Source organism: Protopterus annectens, chromosome 1.part2 (genome assembly GCF_019279795.1).
Source record: "Protopterus annectens isolate FY-2018-M chromosome 1.part2, PAN1.0, whole genome shotgun sequence".
Taxonomy (NCBI): domain Eukaryota; kingdom Metazoa; phylum Chordata; order Ceratodontiformes; family Protopteridae; genus Protopterus; species Protopterus annectens.
In genome coordinates, this window is record NC_056727.1 from 889,180,600 (window position 1) to 889,201,648 (window position 21,049).

Consider the following 21,049-nt stretch of genomic DNA (forward strand, 5'->3'; position numbering starts at 1 on the left):
AATAGTGGGATATATGTATGTCCCCCAAGTATGCAGCAAAGTCTAAAAAATTTAGGATCTTTGCTTGGAAGTGTTTACATAGGTATTTTTATAACCTAAGTAGACTCCAAAGTATTCTTCCTGAGGTAGACAGCAAATGTTGGAGGTATGATGGGGAAGAAGGATGTAACTGGGATCATATTTTCCTGGAGTGTAATGAGTTGGCAGACTTTAAAGATTCCCTGCAGACTGCTCTGTTGGAGATTCTGGGTGAATAAATTGGTGTAATTAAGGAAGTGATTTTTTGAGTTATGATACAGAATCTGAGTTGCCTAGGCCTTGCTGATTCTAATTATGATGGCAGCCAAAAAAGAAAATACTAGAAAATGTAAATCACAATCTAAACCAACTCTACTAGAAGTAATGAAGATAGTAACAGAGATAAAACAACTGGAAGTGGGATATTTAGAAAAGGTAAGGAGCAAATTACATAGGAAAAAAATGGAAATTTTGTGATCAGTACATGCAGAGGAGGAATGAGGTTTAAAAGAAGGCAGGATTTAAATGAGCTATGTAATGTTTGACAATGAGTGAATGTATTATAAGTGATTTATAATGTTTGCAACTGCAGCTGTGTCAGCTTGGTTTGTAATGTATATTGTTTGCAACTGAAATTGTGTTGGTATGGCTTATTTTCATTTATATAAATGTATGATTGCCTATGTCATACATGATAATTTAATAAAGATGTTTCTTATTTAAAAAAATATCCTTTTTTAAAATAATATCATCATTCAGTGTTCCCACTGCTTTATCTCCTTTGTTTTATCTATCATTTTCTTTTGGAAAACAGGAAAGGGCTTTGCAGGAAGTATCTCCCTTAACGTGTCTGTGGTTGACTTTTTTGCACCTGTTGACTAGCTGCTTGCCTAATCATTACCTTCTCTTGTTTCTAGCTGTTTTTTCTTTGTTAGTTCATCTTGTACCGATCAAGGGTCTGTGAAAAGTTTTTAACTCATATGGATAGAAGTGAAGTAAAGCAGGCTACATTAATTTAATGCAAAGTTTCATTTCTTTGCATTACAGAAGGAAGAAAAACATTTATTTCAGTTTGTGTTGTTAATGAAAAATCATTACTCACCTAAACCCTTGTGCCTCCGTCCTTTAAGATTGGTCCCTTTCACCTTGAAATAGAATGGATGTCTAATTGCAATATGTTCAGCTTCCTGCAGACTTCAATTATTTATCTCCATATATTCTGACATGGAGCCATCTATCTTGAAAATCTCGGAATGTAGTTGGTCAATCTTGATCTCTACAATGACCATTTTTTCCTTCAACTGCCATTACCATTTGCTTTTACCAGCTCTGCTCCACCACAGTGTTTTCACTCTCCATTTGAGTTTTTGGTGTCTGTCTCCCCTTTACATCATGTTTTATTTTCCTTGTTAACCTTCTGGATGTCATTGTCTATTCAGCTGACCATTTCTGTTGTCAGTTTACAGTGTTTTCCAGACTTTCTTTAATTTAAACTGTTCACTGCCCAGATCTCTATTTTACCTGTTTTCACTGCTGCCACAATCTTGGAAATCCTTGACTCCCAAGCTGTTTCTCTGTACATATTGGGCACACTTACTCTTGTGTATTTGTTATTTAGAAAGATGGTACCATCTTGGACTTTGTGTGACTCTTAGGTTACTGCCCACTTAGAGTGTAAATGCTTGGCTGAGGCTGGGACTTTACTTTCTCTGTCTGTGCAGGTGGGCATACTCTGTTATTCATCTGGTTAGTTTGGATTTGGAGGGAGTTCTGATATATCTTAGACAACAGTCTGACTTGGATTTCAGCTATTCCTCATTCAGGATGAGCATTTTCATGCTACACATTATGATCTTTTGGAGGATATAATTGTGGCTGTTAAAGAGGTTCTGCATCTTCCCCTTCCTTTGAAGAACCCTCCTCCTTCTTGGGGCTTGAACTTCATTACTAACAGACTTGTCCTTTTTCCAGCTGAACCAGCTGATTCACTGGTTTTGAAGTTTGTTTTTGGAAGGCACATTTTTTGGTAGCCACCTCCTCCACTTATAAGATCTCGGAGTAGCAGGCTATAAAAGCTAGGGAACCCCATTAGGTCTTTAGTATCGACCAGGTGTTTCACAGGGCTGATTCATCTTTTCTCCTGTAAATATTTTAGAAATGTCAGTTTGAATAATGACATTCATCTTCCTGTCTTTGTCAAGGCAAAAACTAGAGGAGAGAAAGAGATACCGTCATACATTGGACCTGCAGTGCAGGCTCAGGATTTACCTAAAGGAGCATGTCTTTAGGAAGCCAAACCACTTGACTGCCTCTTATACACCAGGTTGAATGAGCCCTGCAGGGGCTAAGGAAATCCTTTAAAGTGCCAGCTGCATTTTATTTTTTCATCAGAAAAAAAAAAACACCCAAATTTTGCTGTCAAAGGTTGGTCTACCAGAGGCATGGCTTTTTTTGGTGGTGCCTCTAAAGATGTCTCTACTGTGGGCATTTTTACTGCAGCCATTCTGTCATCATTTTGCATATTCACCAAGTTTTATTGCTCGGACTGTGATTCCTTAAGCTGAGACTACTTTGGCATCTTGGTACTTCAGGACTGGAACTCGAAAATCCTTGTAATTTGATCTTCTTTTGACTTTGGCTTCCCAGAGAGACATGGTTTTACTGCTTGGGATTCTTCCTACCGGTTACGTACTGCAGATGGTCTCCAACATCAGATGTAACAGACAGTCTTTAAGGAGATCTTTTACAATGGGTGCTTATTTACTCTTAGCAACTAACTTTGATTTCAGCATCCAACTTCTGAAGATAGAATTTCCTCCTAGGCAGCACATATACATACATGCATACATAAAAAGTTGTGCTATTTTACAGCATAGGAGTCAAACTGTAGAGTTCAGGGACCAGATGCTGTGCCCTAGTCTGGTGTGTAATATTTCATGCACCGTGTGCTGTCTGATGTCATGCCTGCTGTGTTGAGTCAAAGCTATAAAAGGTTATGTCTTGTACAAGGCTGGCAATATCAGCAGATGAAATCCTGACAGTTACTCATTGCAGAAATTCTCCTTGCAGATCAGCTCATATTGTGAGTACATGTTGCTACATACAGGGTGGAGCCCCAAAAGGTGAACTAGAGAGAGAGCTGGCTGACCAACATAAAGTGGAAGGTGATGGTTTGGGCAGAAATGTCTGGTGAAACCACAGTAAAGAGTGGACTTCCTCAGAATCTGGTGTTAGGACTGATCCTTCTAGTGCAGTTTATTCTCTGACTGCACCAAGATTAGAGAGGTGTTATCAGCTGGTGGAATTATTCTCCAGCAGGATCTAATGTAATAGCACTGTAGGAAAATAGATGGCTGCTGTAATATAATGCAGAAAAAATGGAGGGTAAAGCAGTTGCATGAGCAGAATTCAGGGAAACTACATATTTAGTGAGTAGTCATCAGTAAACATGTAAGCTAAAAGATCCTTTGGTTATTTTTTCCTGTTTAGGGGCAAGTGGCAGGGTGAAAGGGCATGGGGGGGTAGTTCAGCAGGATTCGTGTGGAACAAGGTGAGTAGACTGGAGAGATACTGAAGCCATCATTCCAGTGTGCACTTTGTTCATGTCTGTCAGCCATGCAGAGTGGAGGATGCTAGGGTTGGTAGCTGGCATGTAAGGCATAGGTACCAAAATGATGTGGAGATGTAAGACTTGTTTTGAAAGGGGAATTTGTTGTACATGAATATCATCTTGGAAATGGTGGGACTGATTATAGGTTCATAGGTGTGTACTAGGCTAATACTGCGGTGGTGGTGCTGCGGTAGCGTTTTTGCCTCATAGCAAGACGTTGTCCCGTTCGATTCTCAGCTAGAGCGTCTTCTGTGTGGAGGCATACGTGAATGGGGCGTGCCTTCGTTGAAGGTTGTGCATCAGGGCTGGTAACCCGGTACGTAGAAATCCACTACCAATCATTAGCGGACCGGAGTTCCGCTGTGGCGAGCCCTAACCGGGAAAAGCCGAAAAACACAAACAGGTGTGTACTAGGCTAATGACCACAAGGGCCTTTTTAAGCCTAACCATGCATCCAAAATCTCTGACAAGTTCTGGTATGCTTGATAAGTGTAAGCAGGGACTTAGAAGGTAAAACATTTACAAGCAGGGGCCTGGGACACTAACCATTTACAGGCGGCCTGTGTCCATTATACACATAGTTGCTAAACCAAGGATGAATTTCCTGTTCCTCATCCAGTCGTCCAAGTTACACTTGAATTGGGTTGAGGAGGAACTCTGCTTCACATGGATGGGAAGCCAGTTAGGAGTAGTCCTGCAATACATACCTGTCTCTCCAGCAGATCCCGTTTATATCACAGGCAGGGCTTAAGTCTTTAGAACAAGTAACTCTGGTGCTGTTTGTTTTGCGGATATGCAGGAGGTCCATCAGAGTGGGATCTGACAATGCCTTGTATGCCAGTCATAGATCTTCCCTCAACAGTCTGTAGGAGACACAATACTGGGCTAGGGCCTTGAGGTGGTCTGTATAGGACATATGTATTCTTTTAGTGAGGAACCTCTGTGGACATTCCATTTGTTGGATATGCCTGGTTAGGTACATACCAAATAGGGCATTGTACTCAATGATAGGTCTGATGATTGCTCAATATAGTGGAACAATGACTTATTTGGACCTAGATACCATACTTTTGTTTATAAGCTGCAAAACATAGAATGATTTCCTCACTACTGTAGACACATGATGTTCAAAGGCTAGATTTACTGCCTGTGTGTGTCCTTAAGTCCCTGACTACAGAGTCAACTCTTAGAAGTGTATTGTCAATATGATAGTTTTCAGGGGTGGATGACTTCCCGAAGGATACTATTATGTATTTTTTGGCATTTAGTTTTAGTCCATGGCTCTGGCACCAATGGTTTGTCTATGTCAGTCCTTCCTGGAGAATATTTGTGTCATGTGGGCAATTCAGTGACCACTCCTAATTTGCAGTCTTCTGCAAATTTAGTCAGCCAGAGGCCATTGATGTTGGCCTTGACGCCAGGGATGTAAATGCAAAAAAAGGCTGTCCCAGGACCAATCTTTGAGGGACTCCACTTGTGACTAGCCTCTTTGTAGAGGTGGACTCCCCAGTTCTGACTTCCTGCGTCTTGTCTGTGAGCCAGCTGGCTACCCACTGGGTGACATAAGGGTTTGTACCTAACCTCTTAAGTTTGTCAACAATGCTCGAGTGGGGGAATTGTCAAATGCCTTGGTGCATAATGTGGTGAATCATGGCCCCTGATAAGCAAGTGACTGTGACTTTCTGTTTACTCAGCCTGGTGAGAGGAACATTATTGTGTCTCACAATGGAGTCTCCAATGACTGGAATGTTGGATTATATGGTGGCTTGCCTTATGGGCTTTGAAGTAGAGGCTCCATGAGATGTGTATCTCTCCTCTAGAAAACCTCCTAAGCTGGGCCAGTCTATCCCTACCCCACAAAACTATCATCCTTGGCGACTTTAACATCAACTGGCTATCCTGTAACACCAACTACCCAGCCCTCCACCTAAATCTCCATGGGTTCTCACAACTAATACAGTCCCCCACCCGGATAATTACAAATCGTAATAATCAAACCACACTTGACTGGATTCTAGTTAACATAGACCCTCACAATTACCTATCAGGCTGTCTACCTGACAGCCTCAGTGACCATTCCCCAACCTTCCTACCAAGACATCACATAAACTGTATTAACCCCATCATCCATAGACAAATCTGAAACAAAGCTAATTTCAACACCCATTCCTTTACCTCCTCTTTCCAAAATATTAACTGGTCACCGCTAAAAATACTTCAACCTTGAAGAGGTTGTCCACTTCTTTAACAGCAACTTCCCCAACATCCTGAACACCCACACTCCCCTAAGATATTCCAGAGTCAGAACAAAAAGCTCTCCTTGGCTACAGAAAACCATCAGGGACCTAATAAAGACCAGGGATAAAGCTTGGGAACACTGGTGTCTAACAAAAAACCCTCAGATAGACAATTTTTCCATGAACTATGTAATAAGGTAAAAAAAAACAAATAAAAATAGACAAGGCACACTACTATTAAACTTCACAAAACTCTTCTAACCACAACCCAAAGCTATTCTGGTCCACAATTAACTCTATCCTCAGCCCAGGCAAAGTAAACACCATCTATCCCTCCCAACTCCACCAACATAGCTGAATTCTTCAACAAACATTTCACAGAAACCATACTATCTCTTACCAAACAACACTTCACTACTTCAACTCCCCCCTCATCATACACCAGTCAACCCTGCCCTGCTTTCTCCTTCTCAACAGTTCCTACCTCCTACAAAAAAAAACTTCTGACAAAACTCAAGCCCACCAAACTTGCTGCTGACAACCTCCCTGCCGAATATCTAAAAATAGCTGCTGAAGTCCTAGCATATTCTATCTCCATATTTATTAACCGTTCCATATCAGAATCCCAGGTACCATCACTATGGAAAATCCACGTAATACCCCTTCATAAAGGTGGTCCCTCCACCAACCTCTTCAGTTATCACCCCATCACCATCCTCTCCCCTGTCTCCAAGATACTAGAAAAATGTATCAATTCCCAGGTTTCTAACTACCTCTTAACCAATAACCTACTGTCTAATACCAAACACGGTTTTAGGCCACATCACAGCCCAACCACTGCTCTGCACTCCTTCACCAACACTATCCTTCTGCACAAAAACAATGGCCTCTTCTCCTCTGCTATATTTCTTGATCTGTCTAAGGCCTTTGAAATTGTATCTCTCAAACTTCTACTCTCTGCTCTCTCCAACCTCTCTTTCTCCAAAGCAGCCACAAAATGGTTCCACAGCTACCTCCACGGCCGCCAGCAATCAGTTGTCTGGGAAAACACCCTCTCCCCTCATCTTCCAGTAACCCTTAGTGCTCCCCAAGGTTTCATCCTTGGCCCCCCTACTATTCTCCCTTTTCACCAACAACCTGCACACTGCCTCCAAACAAACCTCACTCATACAGTACGCTGCCAATTCCACCCTCATTTGCTCTGCCCCCACCTCACCTGAACTCCAACAGAGCACACAAGAATCTTTCTCATCTGTAGAAAGCTGGCTATCCAACTCCCAGCTCCTACTTAACCCCAGTAAGACAAGACTCCTCATCTTTCAACCATCCAAATCTACCCCAAATCCCCCTCACTTCAATATACTTGCCAAAGACAATACCTACATCTCACCATCAGCTCACATCAAATTACTCGGAGTAGAGATTAACAATAACCTCAAATTCGACACCCACATATCCCTTACTGTAAAAAAAGTTCACAAAAAACTTGGCGCCTTGTATAGAAACGACCAAAACTTCACCAAAACTGATAGAATCTCTATTGCAAACTCCCAACTAATCTCCACCTTACTGCAAACTCCCAACTAATCTCCACCTTACTCTATGCATCTCCCATACGTACTAGTCTTAGACAATCAGACTTAAACTAGAGGCATGCTACAACGAAACCACTAAATTCGCCACTGGTGCTCCCTACTGCAGCCACCACTGTCTCCCCCTCAGAGAACTAGACTGACTCCAGCTCCCACAACTCCTTCACCTGAATCAACTCTCCTTTGCCCACAAACCTGTAAGCCACCCTCTCAAAATCCCATCACTGCAAACCCTTCTCCAACCCTACCACTCCTCCAGACCCCTACGCTCCAGCAACAAAAATCTCCTCCAAATCACCAAAGCCAAAAACACTGCAGGCGAATCTCTATTTTCCTGTGCCATATCCAAACTTTGGAATAACCTGCCCCCCCACCATTACTACCCTAACTTTCACCAGTCATTTCAAGACTGCACTGAAACTGCACCTAAAAACTCAGTGGCTCTGTCCTTGCCCAAACCCTGACTAAATACCCCCACCCATTTCTGCTCACTCCTGCTCAAATCCCCCACTCTGGCAGATCTGATCTTTGTTACCATAAAGGCAATTTAATGAATATACATTAATTTCCTTGCTTAGCATACTTGAAAACCTATTAATACCATATACTATGTACATTAAGCTGTTTATATTGTTTAAACTATACATTGAGCTGTTTATATTGTTTAAGCTGTATGTCTGTGTTACTGTTCATACTTTATTGTTTATATTTTATGACTATAATCTGTACCTAAGGGCTCTGTAAAATATGTCACCAACTTTGTTACTGTATTGTCATTTTATAATATGTGGAGCTTTTCTCCCCGGGCCTCCGCTGAAAAAGGACCTGTGTCCAGTCGGAATTTCCCAGTAAACAAATGTAAATAAATAAATGTGTCTATATGTGTTGATGTGGATGTTGTTTTGAAAGTGTACATTCGGGGTTGCTGAGGGTGTTTATGTGTACATTTTCTAGGAGGTATTTGGGATTTAGCAAGGTTACATTTAAGTGTCTCTTCCACGGTGGTGCAGCGGTAGGGTTGTTGCCTCACAGCAAGAGGTTCTCCCGTTCGATTCTCGGCTTGGGTTGGGAGTGCCTTCTGTGTGGAGGCTGCATGTCCTCTCCGTGGACGAGTGGGCGTTCGAAAGACATGCGTTGAATGGGCGTGCCTTCGTTGAAGGTTGGGCATCGGGCTGGCAACTCGACACCATAAAAACCAACTGCCAATCATTAGCGGACCGGAGTTCTGCTGTGGCGACCCCTAACTGGGAAAAGCCGAAAGACAAACAAAAAACATTTAAGTGCCTCAGCATATGTGGGTGTACTTGTCTGCTTTGAACCGTGTGTGATTGGTGCAGCGTGTGTACTACTGACAGCCTGATTGACATTAGGAGTGCTTTTATGTCAGAGCTTTGCCTTCAGTGACATTGTGTAAATATGTCTGTCACACTCACCATATCAGTTTGTCTGAGAATTAACTGGTTGTCAGTAAATATGAGGAAATTTCTACATTGCCTCAGGATGCCCATATCCACCAAGCTGATAATGGAGATAGTGGAAAAGTTCATATCCTTGGCAGCAGACCCCTTTTTATTGATTAGACGGTTGGAGTGAGAATATGAAGTAATGTCAGGAGTATTCAGGTTGCAGCTGTAAGGACAGTGGTTGTCACTGCAAACTAGTTGTCCTGTGTGCAATTGGGTATTTATGAAATTTGGATGGAACTGAAAAGCAAGGATGAGGGGTAAGTATGGCAGCTGAAACGAAGATGCCTTAGGGTTGATGTAAGGAGGTACTTTTTCAGTACAGAGAGTATAGTCTTGGCATATATTGTGGTAGTAAAGTTCAGTGCAGTGAACATGTTTGTAGAAATGCCTGAGCTATAGCTGCTGTAGAAAAGGGGTGGGGATGAGCAACATCATAGAAAACAACTGCAGCTGTTAGGTGGACCGTATACAGTTGGTCTTATGTCAGAATATTTTTTTTTATTAATATCTCCTTGATGGCCGCAGAGATTTGCTTCACATAGTTGCCATCTGTAGTTCTACAGTTACCATGGTCTGTTGCACATTGAAACTGTTTAAATAACCTCATAGTTGTACCAGTGGACCCACTCTGAGTGTGAAGAAGTGGCAGTTTTGTAGTCTTGCCTACCCTAGGGAAAGCAATGACTTTTCCTCTACTACAGGTGATTAGGGGATGAAACTGGCAAATTGTCCATAGGTTGTTTTGCATTGACATCATTGCACCCTAGTCATGATTTGGGACTGTTAATAGGGCAAATTAATGAAGTAAATCTCACGAGGATTACAGCTGTCCTCAGTTTGACAGTTAACCTATCTGGTAATGTGGCTATGTCCAACTAATGAAGGAACAAACATGTGAGAAGGGTAAGGGAGGCGCTTGATTGTATGGACAGGGAAGGACATATATATTCAAATAAAAGCAGTGTAAATGTGTGTGTGTGCATCTCATAGAAAAGAGTCTGTCACACAAAAACCATAGCAGTGTTGCTTCTTGGAAGAGTTCTTTTACAAGCACTACTTATGTTCATATGATTAAACATTTTAGCAGTATCTGTGAGACAGATGGACTTTGTGACTGTGTTTGCATGTAAACAGTTTGGTGGAATGGAAGCTTTTTTATATGCTGCAAGCATTCTTTTGTTGTTAACATCTCATAATTTTTCATCCTTGTTTGTATACTTTTGCAGTAAGTGGTAATATATAATTTTCTATGGAATTCTAAAGAAGCACCAATATCAAGAGTAATGTTACAGCTTTATATTTTTTTTCAGTAGCAGATGAGGCTTTGAAAAAAAGCATTTTTTAATCATATTTCACTTGAATGTACTTTTTTTAATCATACTGCACTTTATTGTACTAATCACTGTTTTTTTTTTCAGTTCTTTCGACGCCTGTGGTATCAACGTTTTTCAAATCTGCAATTCACCTCTTGTCAAATGCTCACTTTATAAAGGCAAACCCAGAAGAGAATACGTCTAATATTGCTGTAACTGGCCAGTACTTCAGATGCTGGGATGAAATATCAGAGCTCTGGTTCTTGGGAATGCAAGCTTTTGCAAGCTGTCTTCCATTGGTGCCTTGGTTACCGCAACTTGTTTTGGAATCTGGGTGGCCGAGAAACATTCTGCATCTCCTGGATCAAGCATCACCAACATCTGTTGATATGGAGCTTGTCACTGCCTTCCAGGGTCTGTTACTCCAGCTAGCAAAACATAGCCGTCAGTGTGAAGACCTCATTTTATCAGAAGGTGGAGAACAGAAAGCTAATCTGTATGGCATGGCAGCTTTAGAGCAGCATCTTCAAGGAAAATGAGCACAGTCTGCAGTAATAAAAAGCCTGACCATTTTAATGAACATGTCTGTACACAGCTTACTTTTGGAAACTCTTGGAAATTCTTAATTCATTATTTTTGTTGAAATGCATAACATGGCTTAGGTTCTGTAAAGCTGTGAATGGAGTGCTGTGTTTGTAATCATTTGGGATAACAAATTACCATGAAAATCATATACAGCAATACGTATGTGTTGTTGAGCATCTGAATGCAACTTAGTTGTATCTATTTTCCATTTTTGTGGCATAAGTACCCTCTGTATCATTACTGTAATGTAATTTTGTCATAATTCTGCATTCCATAGGCAAGTACTGATATTTTGAAAAAGAGATGGTTTTCTGCAGCTTTATTTTGCAAACCATGAATGTCAGCCTGTATGCGCCTTACTCTGTTTATAGAGTTCCATGACCTTTTGCACTTCCTAAGCAGTGTGCATAACATACATGTACTTACCTGTGTATGTTGGTAGAAGAATGGTATTTATAAGACCACAAATGACATTTGTAATGTTAGCGTATTGAAATGTTGACAGGAGTATTGTTACACATGTTGACATAGCGTTGCTTGAAAGAGTACTGTTGAACATGTTGACACAGTTGAAAGAGTACATGGTTTGAGAAGAAAAAGTATAGATGAGTCCTGCTTTTACATAAAAAGATATGAAATATCCACAGAACAGCAAGTTTTATCCAAAACAGAGTCATTTTTTTTTCTGTTTCCCATAGTTGAATGGTTTTCCATGCTATTTTGTACAGTCTGAAAATAATTGTTTTTTTTTAGCACTGCTTCTGCACACTGGTGGAATTCTCAAGAACTGTGAGTAATAAATTGTAATGATTGGCTAGTGTCTCTCATATGTAATGAATGTGTCAGATGTGCTTTTTAGTGTATGGAGCACCACAATAATACTCTAAAATCAGGGAGAAGAATAAACTTGAGTGCTTTCCTAGTGAGTTCCAGTCTTGACAAACTTCTTGACAAACATCCAAGTGCTGTTCATATCAGGTGCTAGGAAATAATTTAGGACAGTGCTAACTGACAAGAATAGCAACAGAAGGTAAAACCGCTTTACTTCATCTTGCCATACTTAACATACAGAAAGTGTGGCAAAACAGCTTTTAAAGCCATAAATTCTACAGCGGGGCACTTTGTTTCTTCTTGCTGTCCATACCTCTCACCTGTCCCATGGTTTGGCAGACCATCCCTCATAAAGTTTTTTGACTTTCTGGTAAATGACTGAATATTGCAGTCAGTCGGTAGTGCCACACATTAGAGTTTCATATTTCATTTTGTTCAGAAAATGTATGGTGATATAAAACTTGTTGTTTTATTAGCGTTTTAAGTGAATTAGAGCAATATTTAAGCACTGTTCTTGATTTTGATCCTTTGTTCAGAAATAAAATTGGATTTGTAAAGAATTTTTAAGCAGAGAAGTTGAGAGCTATTTTGCAGTCTGTTTGACAGCTCTAAGTGCTTTACTGGCTGTCAGAGCATTGAAATGTGTTTTATGGCCATTTTTCTTTCCTAAGGCTGTTTCTTGTATAGTTCCTGTCATTACCTCATGATTCCAGAGCCGCAAGTTAATTTGTCGACTAAAAGCTTCATTTGGAAGTTTTAACAGGGAGATTTGCTGGTTTTGCAGGTTTTTTCTTTGGGGTTATGATTATTTGAGATGATTGAGCAGGATTACAGCATTTCCAATGATTTATTTTTCATTTAAGTTGCAATTCTGGCTCCATTTTGTATGTTAAAAGTTTCTGACAGGAATTTTTCATAAGTATATGCTTAATTTGTTATCTAATACTGTTTTAGGCTGTATCTATTCATTTAGAATGGAACTAGCCTTTTTTGCAAATATTGGGGGACTTTTGTACATGTATTTTGTACTTTCAGCTGTGTTACTGAAACTTCTGTCACTTTAGTGAAGTGTTCAGAATAGTACCCTTGTAGAAATAGACTTTAGATTATTTGCAGAGAGACTAGTAGATTTTTTGGGCTGATTGTGCAGCCATTGTTTGGTATTGCTCTGGCTTGTTTTTTTGTCCCCTGGCTTGATGGACTCACATACAGTCTCCTCACTACCACCTATCATGTGCACCTAAAAAGCATAAAAGTAAATTAGCTTGTGACGCTGCAGTAGCCTTGGGCAGGCTGTTGGAATAATTGCCTTCTTTTGCTTGCAGGTTCCCCTGGAATGGTGAAAGTACCACACCTGTGTGTGACACAGGGGTCTGACATGTCCTCTAGGGCTATACCATTGCCTGCTTTAGATGCAGGGGAAGTTAGGGGTACATAATCTGTTGCAAGTATTGATACATCTCCTCCTGGGATTCTCCCATGAATGTAGTGCATGCAAAAAAGTGATAGAAGCTCCAACACATTACAGTCCAACAGTTTCCGACTGTGTTTTTACCTGAGTTGGTGACTGTGACTATATCCATTATTCAGGTCATTGATTACGGTGTGCAAACCTGGGTTATAAGTGACACCAATGCTCCAACCCCCATTCAACCATCCTAGTATCCTTTATTTTTAAGAGGATCTGGAAGCTGAGGTTTTGAAAGTGTCAAAATTTGACCAGTTAGTTCCCTCTGAGGATGAACAGATTCAGAAACCTAAACATATGTTTTCTTTTTCCCAAATGCTGTATAGATTTAGGAATGTATTCAGTTGGAAGCAATTACTGCCTGCTTCTGAGATCAGCAGGGTAAGTGATCTTTTAGTGGATGAAGTCCCGGATGTGACAACCTTCTTTTCATTGATCCCACTGTTGGCAGGTGTTTTAAGAAAGTTTGCAATTCTCCTCTGCTGAATGAGCCTCTGCTTAATAAAATGTTTAAGAATTTTAGGGTGTGTGTGGCCATGCTGGGCCTCCAAGCCTTCTTGTCTGTGGACCCTGACTCTGTATCCCTAGCAATCTTTGCCAGTAAAAAGACCACGTCGTCTTCAAACTGAATCCCTCAAGATAAACTAGACAAGTGACTAGAATCTCAGGAAAAGAAGCTGCTGCAGTCTAGCCTGGTAGCTTTCAAAGTGTTTAACTAACAGTGTTTTATGTCGAAGTTTGTGTTGAGGTGTATGTATAGTTTAGACCATTTTGCTGCATCATTACCTGCCGAATAGAAAAACTATGTGAAAGAGATTGTTTCCAATGTTTATCAGGTGTCAAAACATGTTTTAAAGTGTGTTTTGGAGGGGGCTGTTACTGCATCTAGAAATGCAGCAATGTTAGTGGTGGTGGTTGCACAGTCAAAACTGAGGAGTTAAAGAATGAGATTGTGAATGCTTCCCTTGTTTCTCATTGTGTGTTTGGTACAGCAGCTAATCAGATCCTAAAACATTGGGATGACAGGGGTAAACTGATACAGGAGATGTCTATTATGTTTCATATCCCCAAGTTCCCCCTAGTAAGCAGAATACATTTTGGCAGTCCAACAAACCGAAGTTCCAGGCAAAGAAAGAAATAAAATGCAAGGCACCAAAGGAAAATGGCAAGACAAGAACTCCACAAAGCCTTACAAGAGTGGTTCCTTTCCCAAAATGGATAATCTCCCTTTCTAACGTTTGACTATGCCAATTCTCCCAACATTCCCAAGTTCCTCTCCTTGTCCCCCATCACAAAAGTTAGGTCTCAACAAGACAGCCTGGCCTTCAGTGGTTTCTGACATATGGATTCACAATATTATTGGCAGAGGTTACAGGTAGCAGTGGAAGGAAAATCCACTTTTGTTATTCACTCCTATACTCCAGCAAATGCTTGATTCAGGGGTCATAGAGCTAGTCCCTCCTTCATACAGAATGAAAGGTTTCTACTCGGTCGTGGACACCAGTGTTGGACCTTTCCTTTATGAATACTTTTTGTCAAGGTCCCCAAGTTCAAGATGCTCATCCTGCAGATAGTGTTTCCTCTTTTGCTAGCCCACTGCTTCATGGTGAGCCTGTACCTGAAGGATGTGTATCATCATATCCCCTTTGCTCATTGCTTCAGGGGTCATGAAATTTGTTGTGTCTGGTTCATGCTATCAGTTGTCTGCATTGCCCTTTGTGCTATCCACTGCACCTTGAGTGTTTACCAAATGGCTTGCTGCAGCAGTGGTTCACTCTTGGCATTCACTTTTTTTTCCTTACTTGGATGACTTGATCTGTGCATAATCTGCTTCCAGATGTTTGCAATTGCTAGAGAAGGTCTCGGCCTAACTCTGTTAGCTGTGGTTTAAGTTGAACCTTCAGAAGTCATGCCTGACACCCTTGTAAAGATTCATCTTCTTAAGGTGCTTAATCAACACCAATAAAAATATTGTTCTTTCCATAGACAAGGTCCTGACCTACCAGATGATATTTCAAGAATTCTCCAGGAGGAACATTTTCTTGGAAAGATTTCATAAAAATTCTAGAACTGATAGTGTCCATAATACTCATGATACCACTGGCCTGTCTCCACATGAAGAAAATTCAATGGTATATACAAAATTGTTGGACTCTGGACCGATGTTCCCTGGAATCCCAGTTGCTGGTGCTGCTCTTCAACAGACAGATGCTGCAGTGGTGGACAGCACAGTTGAGTATCAGTCCAGAACTTTCCTTTTTTACCTGTTCAGGCTCAGTCTGGCCAGACAGATTTGTCCAACTTTGCTTGGAGAGCTATGTCAGTGGGAGTGCAAGTGCAAACCAATTGGAGGCCCAAGAATGCACCAATGTACATCAGTATAAAAGAAATGTTGGCTGTGATCCACATCTTGAAAGTCCTTCACCACCTTTGGACAACACCACATTGATGTGGCACATCAACAAACAATGGGGTAAAAGATCATACCCTCTGTACTGGTTGTCAGTAATGGCCTGGGAGCTGTAGTTACAGCATTCTCTGACTCTTCAGGTATCATACATCCCATCAGAGAAAACCATTGTGGCAGACAGACTAAGCAGATCGTGGGCAGACCCACATGAGTGACAACTTAAAGCAGTAATGTTTCAGGATCTAGTGGAAATGCCTCACATAGATCTGTTTGCTTCCTTTCAAAACAGACAGCTGGAAAAAATCAGTTCCAGACATACTTGCAGACATGCTTGAAGGACAGATGCATTCTCATTCCCTTGGACGGGAATGTTCCTGTATGTGTTTCCACCCTTTCCACTGAATCACAAAGTACTTATGAAGATTCAGAAAGAAATGACAAAGATCATTTTGGTAACCCACTGTTGGCCCAGGCAATCTTGGTTCTCCCTTCTGGCCAAGGACGATTAGTTCATACTTCCTCACATACTTCTTCACACTCTAGATTTGCTTGCACACTCTCATGCTCAACTGCTGCACCCCAGTTTGGAGCAACTACAACTGACAGCATGGATAATTCAGTCTTGACTCTGTTTATATATTTGTTTCAAGAGGATATGTAGCAGGTGTTAAAGGAGGCCAGAAAACCTGCTAGAAAATCTTATTTTAACAAATGGATGAATTTTTCTAAATGGTACTTATAAGGGAACAGAGGGTCCTCTGAGGTTAACATCCCTCTAGTCTTGAAATTTGTGTGGGCTACTTCAGGATGACTTATTGTATGCGTCCACTAAGGTGTACTTAGCAGCCTTTTCTGCTTGTCTTCTGTTTTAGTAAAACAGTTCATGAAAGGAGTTTTTGCATGTGCGACCCCATCAGTAGCAAATTCCTTCTTCTTGGGATCTCACCTATGTCCTGGAAAAATTGACCTTACCACCCTTCAAAGCTGCTGCTTGGGATGATCTGAAACTCTTAACATGGAAAAATATTGTGCTTATTGTTCTGACATCTATAAGGCGAGTCTCTGAGCTGCAAGCTGTCATGGTGAGATGGGGTTGCGTTATGCTTTAATCTCTCTCTCATTCCAGAAGTTGTCTCAGAATTCACTATCAGTCAGTCTGCAACCTCATTTTCTTCCCAAAACCTAAGAATAAGGGTGAGAGAATACTTCACACCTTGGATCTGCACCTGCAGCTGAGGTATTAACTTGACAGAATGAAACCCTTCAGGAAGGCTGAAAAGGCTTTTTATTTCCTCCGCAGGGGCAAAGAAAGGTCAACCTGCCTCTAAGCAAACTATTGCATGTTGGTTGCCCTCTGATATTGTTTTTTTACACCCACTATGGCAAGGCGAATCCAGGCAAGGTAAATGTGTATTTCACTAGAAACTTTTCAGTGGCATATTGGAGTAAACTCTACAAGTATTCTAGAAACAGCAGCTTGATCCTTTGTCTATACCTTTACAAAGTAGTAGAAGCTGGATGCCTTTTTTACATTCAGAGCAGGTTTCACTAAGACCATTCTCCATGGGTTCCTGGTCCCTTATCCTTCCTCCTTGCAGGTTGGATAAGCTTTGGGAATCTGACTGAATGCCAGTAAGGTAGTGTGTTTGTTGAACATACTGTAGTTGTGCACATCTTTCTTACCTGTAACCATAGATGTTAATAGAACATACTTCCTTACTTGACAATACCCACCCACAATTCCTCTTTCTGGATGTACATATGTTGGTGTTTGGGTTGCTGTTGAGTGCTGCTCCGTGGCCTTTATTTTTGAGTTTTTTTTTTTTTTTTTTTGTTGGAACAGCAGGTGTTCCCAAAGCTTGTTTCCATCCTCTCTTCCTGCTGGACCCTAGAAAAGTGAAAGGGTCCTATATGTGGGTTTGTAAGGCAGTTCGTGTACTGCCAAGTGATTGGTCCATCACACCCACAGACAGACAGTGAGGAGAGACTCAGCTTTAGTAACATGCCAGAGAAGGGTAGCAGGACACTCCTGCCCAAATGGCAATAAGGAAGTGTGTTTTATGAACATTATCTGTTACAGGTAAGTAGGACTTATACAACTGAGCTTTTCTCAGTAGCAGTGCTTGTTTATTGTTGTGATTTGCTTGCCTTGGAGAAGAACTTCAGAAATGAAGAAAATATGTCCCCAAAATCCCACCCCAGGACACTCAAAATCTTTGTGTGATGTGCCTGGGGCAAGACCACCTGGAAACAGATTATGCCATAGGTAAGACCTTCTGGCCTAGATCTGTGGTGGACTGAAAAACAAAAAAAAAAAGATTTTGTAATTAATTCTAGCCCCTGAAAGTCTCCCCCCTTCTAGAAAGACTCAAGAAAAAGAAAGAAATGATGAAAAGAGAGAGCAGAGAAAATGTAAACCAGAGGAAATTTGGCCTTTCTTATGATTTACAAGTTCCAAGACCATACATTGGTACTGACTTTGGTTCAAAAGTCTTTCTCCCACCAGTCTCTGAAACCACAGTTAGTGGGTACAAATCTCCCGTTAAACAATTTAGCACAAATTCTTCTGAGATGAAATTGTCCTGTTTCCCCTCTCCCAGACCACCCTCTATCTGTTCACTGATGTTTGCCAAGTCTTTTCAGAGCACTATAGAAACTGATTGGGAACAAAATATGAGGGCATTTTTAAAGGCACAGAGATGGAAGTAGATGAGGGCATTTTTAAAGGCACAGAGATGGAAGTCATCCTATGGTGGCCCATTCTCATTCCTCATCCTTCGTAGCTCCTTCCCCAGTCCCAGTTACAGCACTGGTGTTTTCAGAGCTGAGGTAGTTCCTGGCATCCATCTGTTCAATGTCAACTAGTGCCCTTACCTTAGCACTGACATCTCTGCATCTGATACACTTGATACACAGACTCCACGTGGGCCAGCAGAGTAATCCAGGCTGCAGAGAGCTGAATAAGCGACTTTTCTTGATACTAAGTATATTTTTTGTTGCTTTCCACATCTGAATACCTAGCAACTGTATTTCACCTGCCTTTCTGTTACATTGAAGCTGTTTTTACTGCATTTAACTTAATATTGCACTTGGAATCCTTGTTTGTTACTATTTGACTGTATTTGTAGCAAATTCTTCTGTGTAAGCTGTAGTAGCTGATTCATAGCATTTATAAGTGTTTGCTGTACCTGTTTCTGCCTGTTTTAAAAAAATATCTCTTGTTTTTCCTGCTTTACTAGTTTAGTCCAGTTTCAGAGTTGCTGATTCCTGGGCTTTGGTTGTAGTTCCTGTGTACTGTTTCCTTGCCTTATTTGGGGAAGGAAGCTACCTTGCTTACCAGTGGGAGTGGGAAGCATTGAGCTGATTTTGTCCAGTTTTGTGAGGTTTCAGCCAGTAACTAGTAGTTTATTGGTCGTTTTGGGCCAGTTTCTAGCTTTTCCAGCCCCTGGTATAAAACTTTCAGCTTGTACCTACTCAGCACAGACTCCACGTGGGCCAGCAGAGTAATCCAGGCTGCAGAGAGCTGAATAAGCGACTTTTCTTGATACTAAGTATATTTTTGTTGCTTTCCACATCTGAATACCTAGCAACTGTATTTCACCTGCCTTTCTGTTACATTGAAGCTGTTTTACTGCATTTAACTTAATATTGCACTTGGAATCCTTGTTTGTTACTATTTGACTGTATTTGTAGCAAATTCTTCTGTGTAAGCTGTAGTAGCTGATTCATAGCATTTATAAGTGTTTGCTGTACCTGTTTCTGCCTGTTTTGTGAAAATAGAAAGAACAAAAGAAAAAATATCTCTTGTTTTTCCTGCTTTACTAGTTTAGTCCAGTTTCAGCGTTGCTGATTCCTGGGCTTTGGTTGTAGTTCCTGTGTACTGTTTCCTTGCCTTATTTGGGGAAGGGAGGCTACCTTGCTTACCAGTGGGAGTGGGAAGCATTGAGCTGCCTTTTGTCCAGTTTTGTGAGGTTTCAGCCAGTAACTAGTAGTTTATTGGTCGTTTTGGGACAGTTTCTAGCTTTTTCCAGCCCCCTGGTATAAAACGCGCGTTAGCGCGGAGCTGCCACTGTTGCACACTAGGGCAGTGCCGGTTAAGCAGGTTTAAACTATTCGCTACCTAAAGTCCACTCTTCAAATTTTCCCTTAAAACTACCTTCCTCGAACTATACTACTGATCAAATCAGCATATCCTATAACTAAAAAGATCATCTCTACTTGACTTCAAGTAGACTATTCTCTATCTATTAAACCTAGCACTTGCTCCTACAGTACTTATTACCTTGATACGGCACTCTTGTCATAGATAGTACCCCAAAAGGCAACCCCCATTTCTCGGTCACCTTTTTAAAGTTTTTCCCTTCTAGTATGTCGAGGGATCAGTTGCTAGTGTCCTCTCCTGCTCAGCTGGTGAACCTGGGAATATTGAGGCAATGTTTCAATTGCCTCATGTACCAACCCTCTCCTCCTCCCACAAAACACAAATACATGAGATGCAACTATACGGCCAAACTGGAGGCTGAGCTCTCTCAACATAGGACTGGCAAGACCAGTCAGGAGGAGAAGGTTACCACACACACTATAGACCCAGTCTCACATAGTACCATTACAACCTCAAATCATACACATAAACACACAAAGACATACTGAGGCTCTGATCAAAAATCTACCAAAACAGCAGAGGCCACCAAAGCAGACACCCAAACAACCACCACCTCAGAACACAACACCCGCAACACATAGACCTCACAGTCAGAGTGTCAAACAGTCACAGCCCTTAAGGCCAAACACAGTGCCAGACACACTAGTCATTGGTGACTCCATAGTCAGACACACTGATGTCCCGCCACCAGACTGAGTAAGGAGAAGGTCACAGTAAGCTGCCTGTCGGGCGCTAGAATCCGCCACATAACGCAAGCACTCAGGTCTCTCAACAGCAGGTACAAATATGACTCAGTCATTGTCCACGCTGGTGTAAGGACTACATGAAAAGAGACATTGAGGAGCTCACTGATTATGTAGCCCAGGCAGGTATGACCCTGACCTTGAGCAGTATCCTACCTTCACCAAGAATGATGCCACAATACAGAGATAAGATGATCAGCTTTAACAATTGGCTTAAACACTGGTGTCATTCAAAGGGGATCCAGTATCTGTCTGCCTGGGATGACATGCTGGACAAGCCACGCTGCTTCAAGGGACGGCTTGCACCTGTCACCCCTGGGATTCAGGATATTGGCAAAGGCTCTTGCCACCCCATAGTGCCTTTTTAGGCAAGGCTCAAATTCTAAACCTACCACCCTAGAACACAAAAAGGAAAAAACTAAGGGTAATGCTGCTCAATGCCAGAAGTCTAAATCTCAAAATGCACTTTTCGAGGCCCTTCTCAGTATGGAGAACATCGATGTCTGTGCTGTGACAGAAACCTGGTTCAAGGCTCCTGAGAGCACCCCAGCGCTATCAGGTTTTACCTCATATCATGCGTTCCGCCCCAAAATCCGGACAATACCAAGAAAGGA

At 41.4% G+C, this 21,049-nt stretch overlaps 1 protein-coding gene across 2 annotated transcripts in view; it reads left to right on the forward strand.

Moving 5' to 3' along the window:
- NCDN (neurochondrin) overlaps positions 1-11,655 on the forward strand; it is an 851,702-nt gene extending 840,047 nt beyond the window's left edge. For both annotated transcript variants that reach the window (XM_044059491.1, XM_044059482.1), the window contains exon 7: positions 10,342-11,655. In XM_044059491.1, the coding sequence (XP_043915426.1) occupies positions 10,342-10,775 (434 nt within the window). In that variant the 3' untranslated portion in view covers positions 10,776-11,655. The remainder of the gene's footprint in view (positions 1-10,341) is intronic.
- The last annotated feature ends 9,394 nt before the right edge of the window (positions 11,656-21,049 follow it).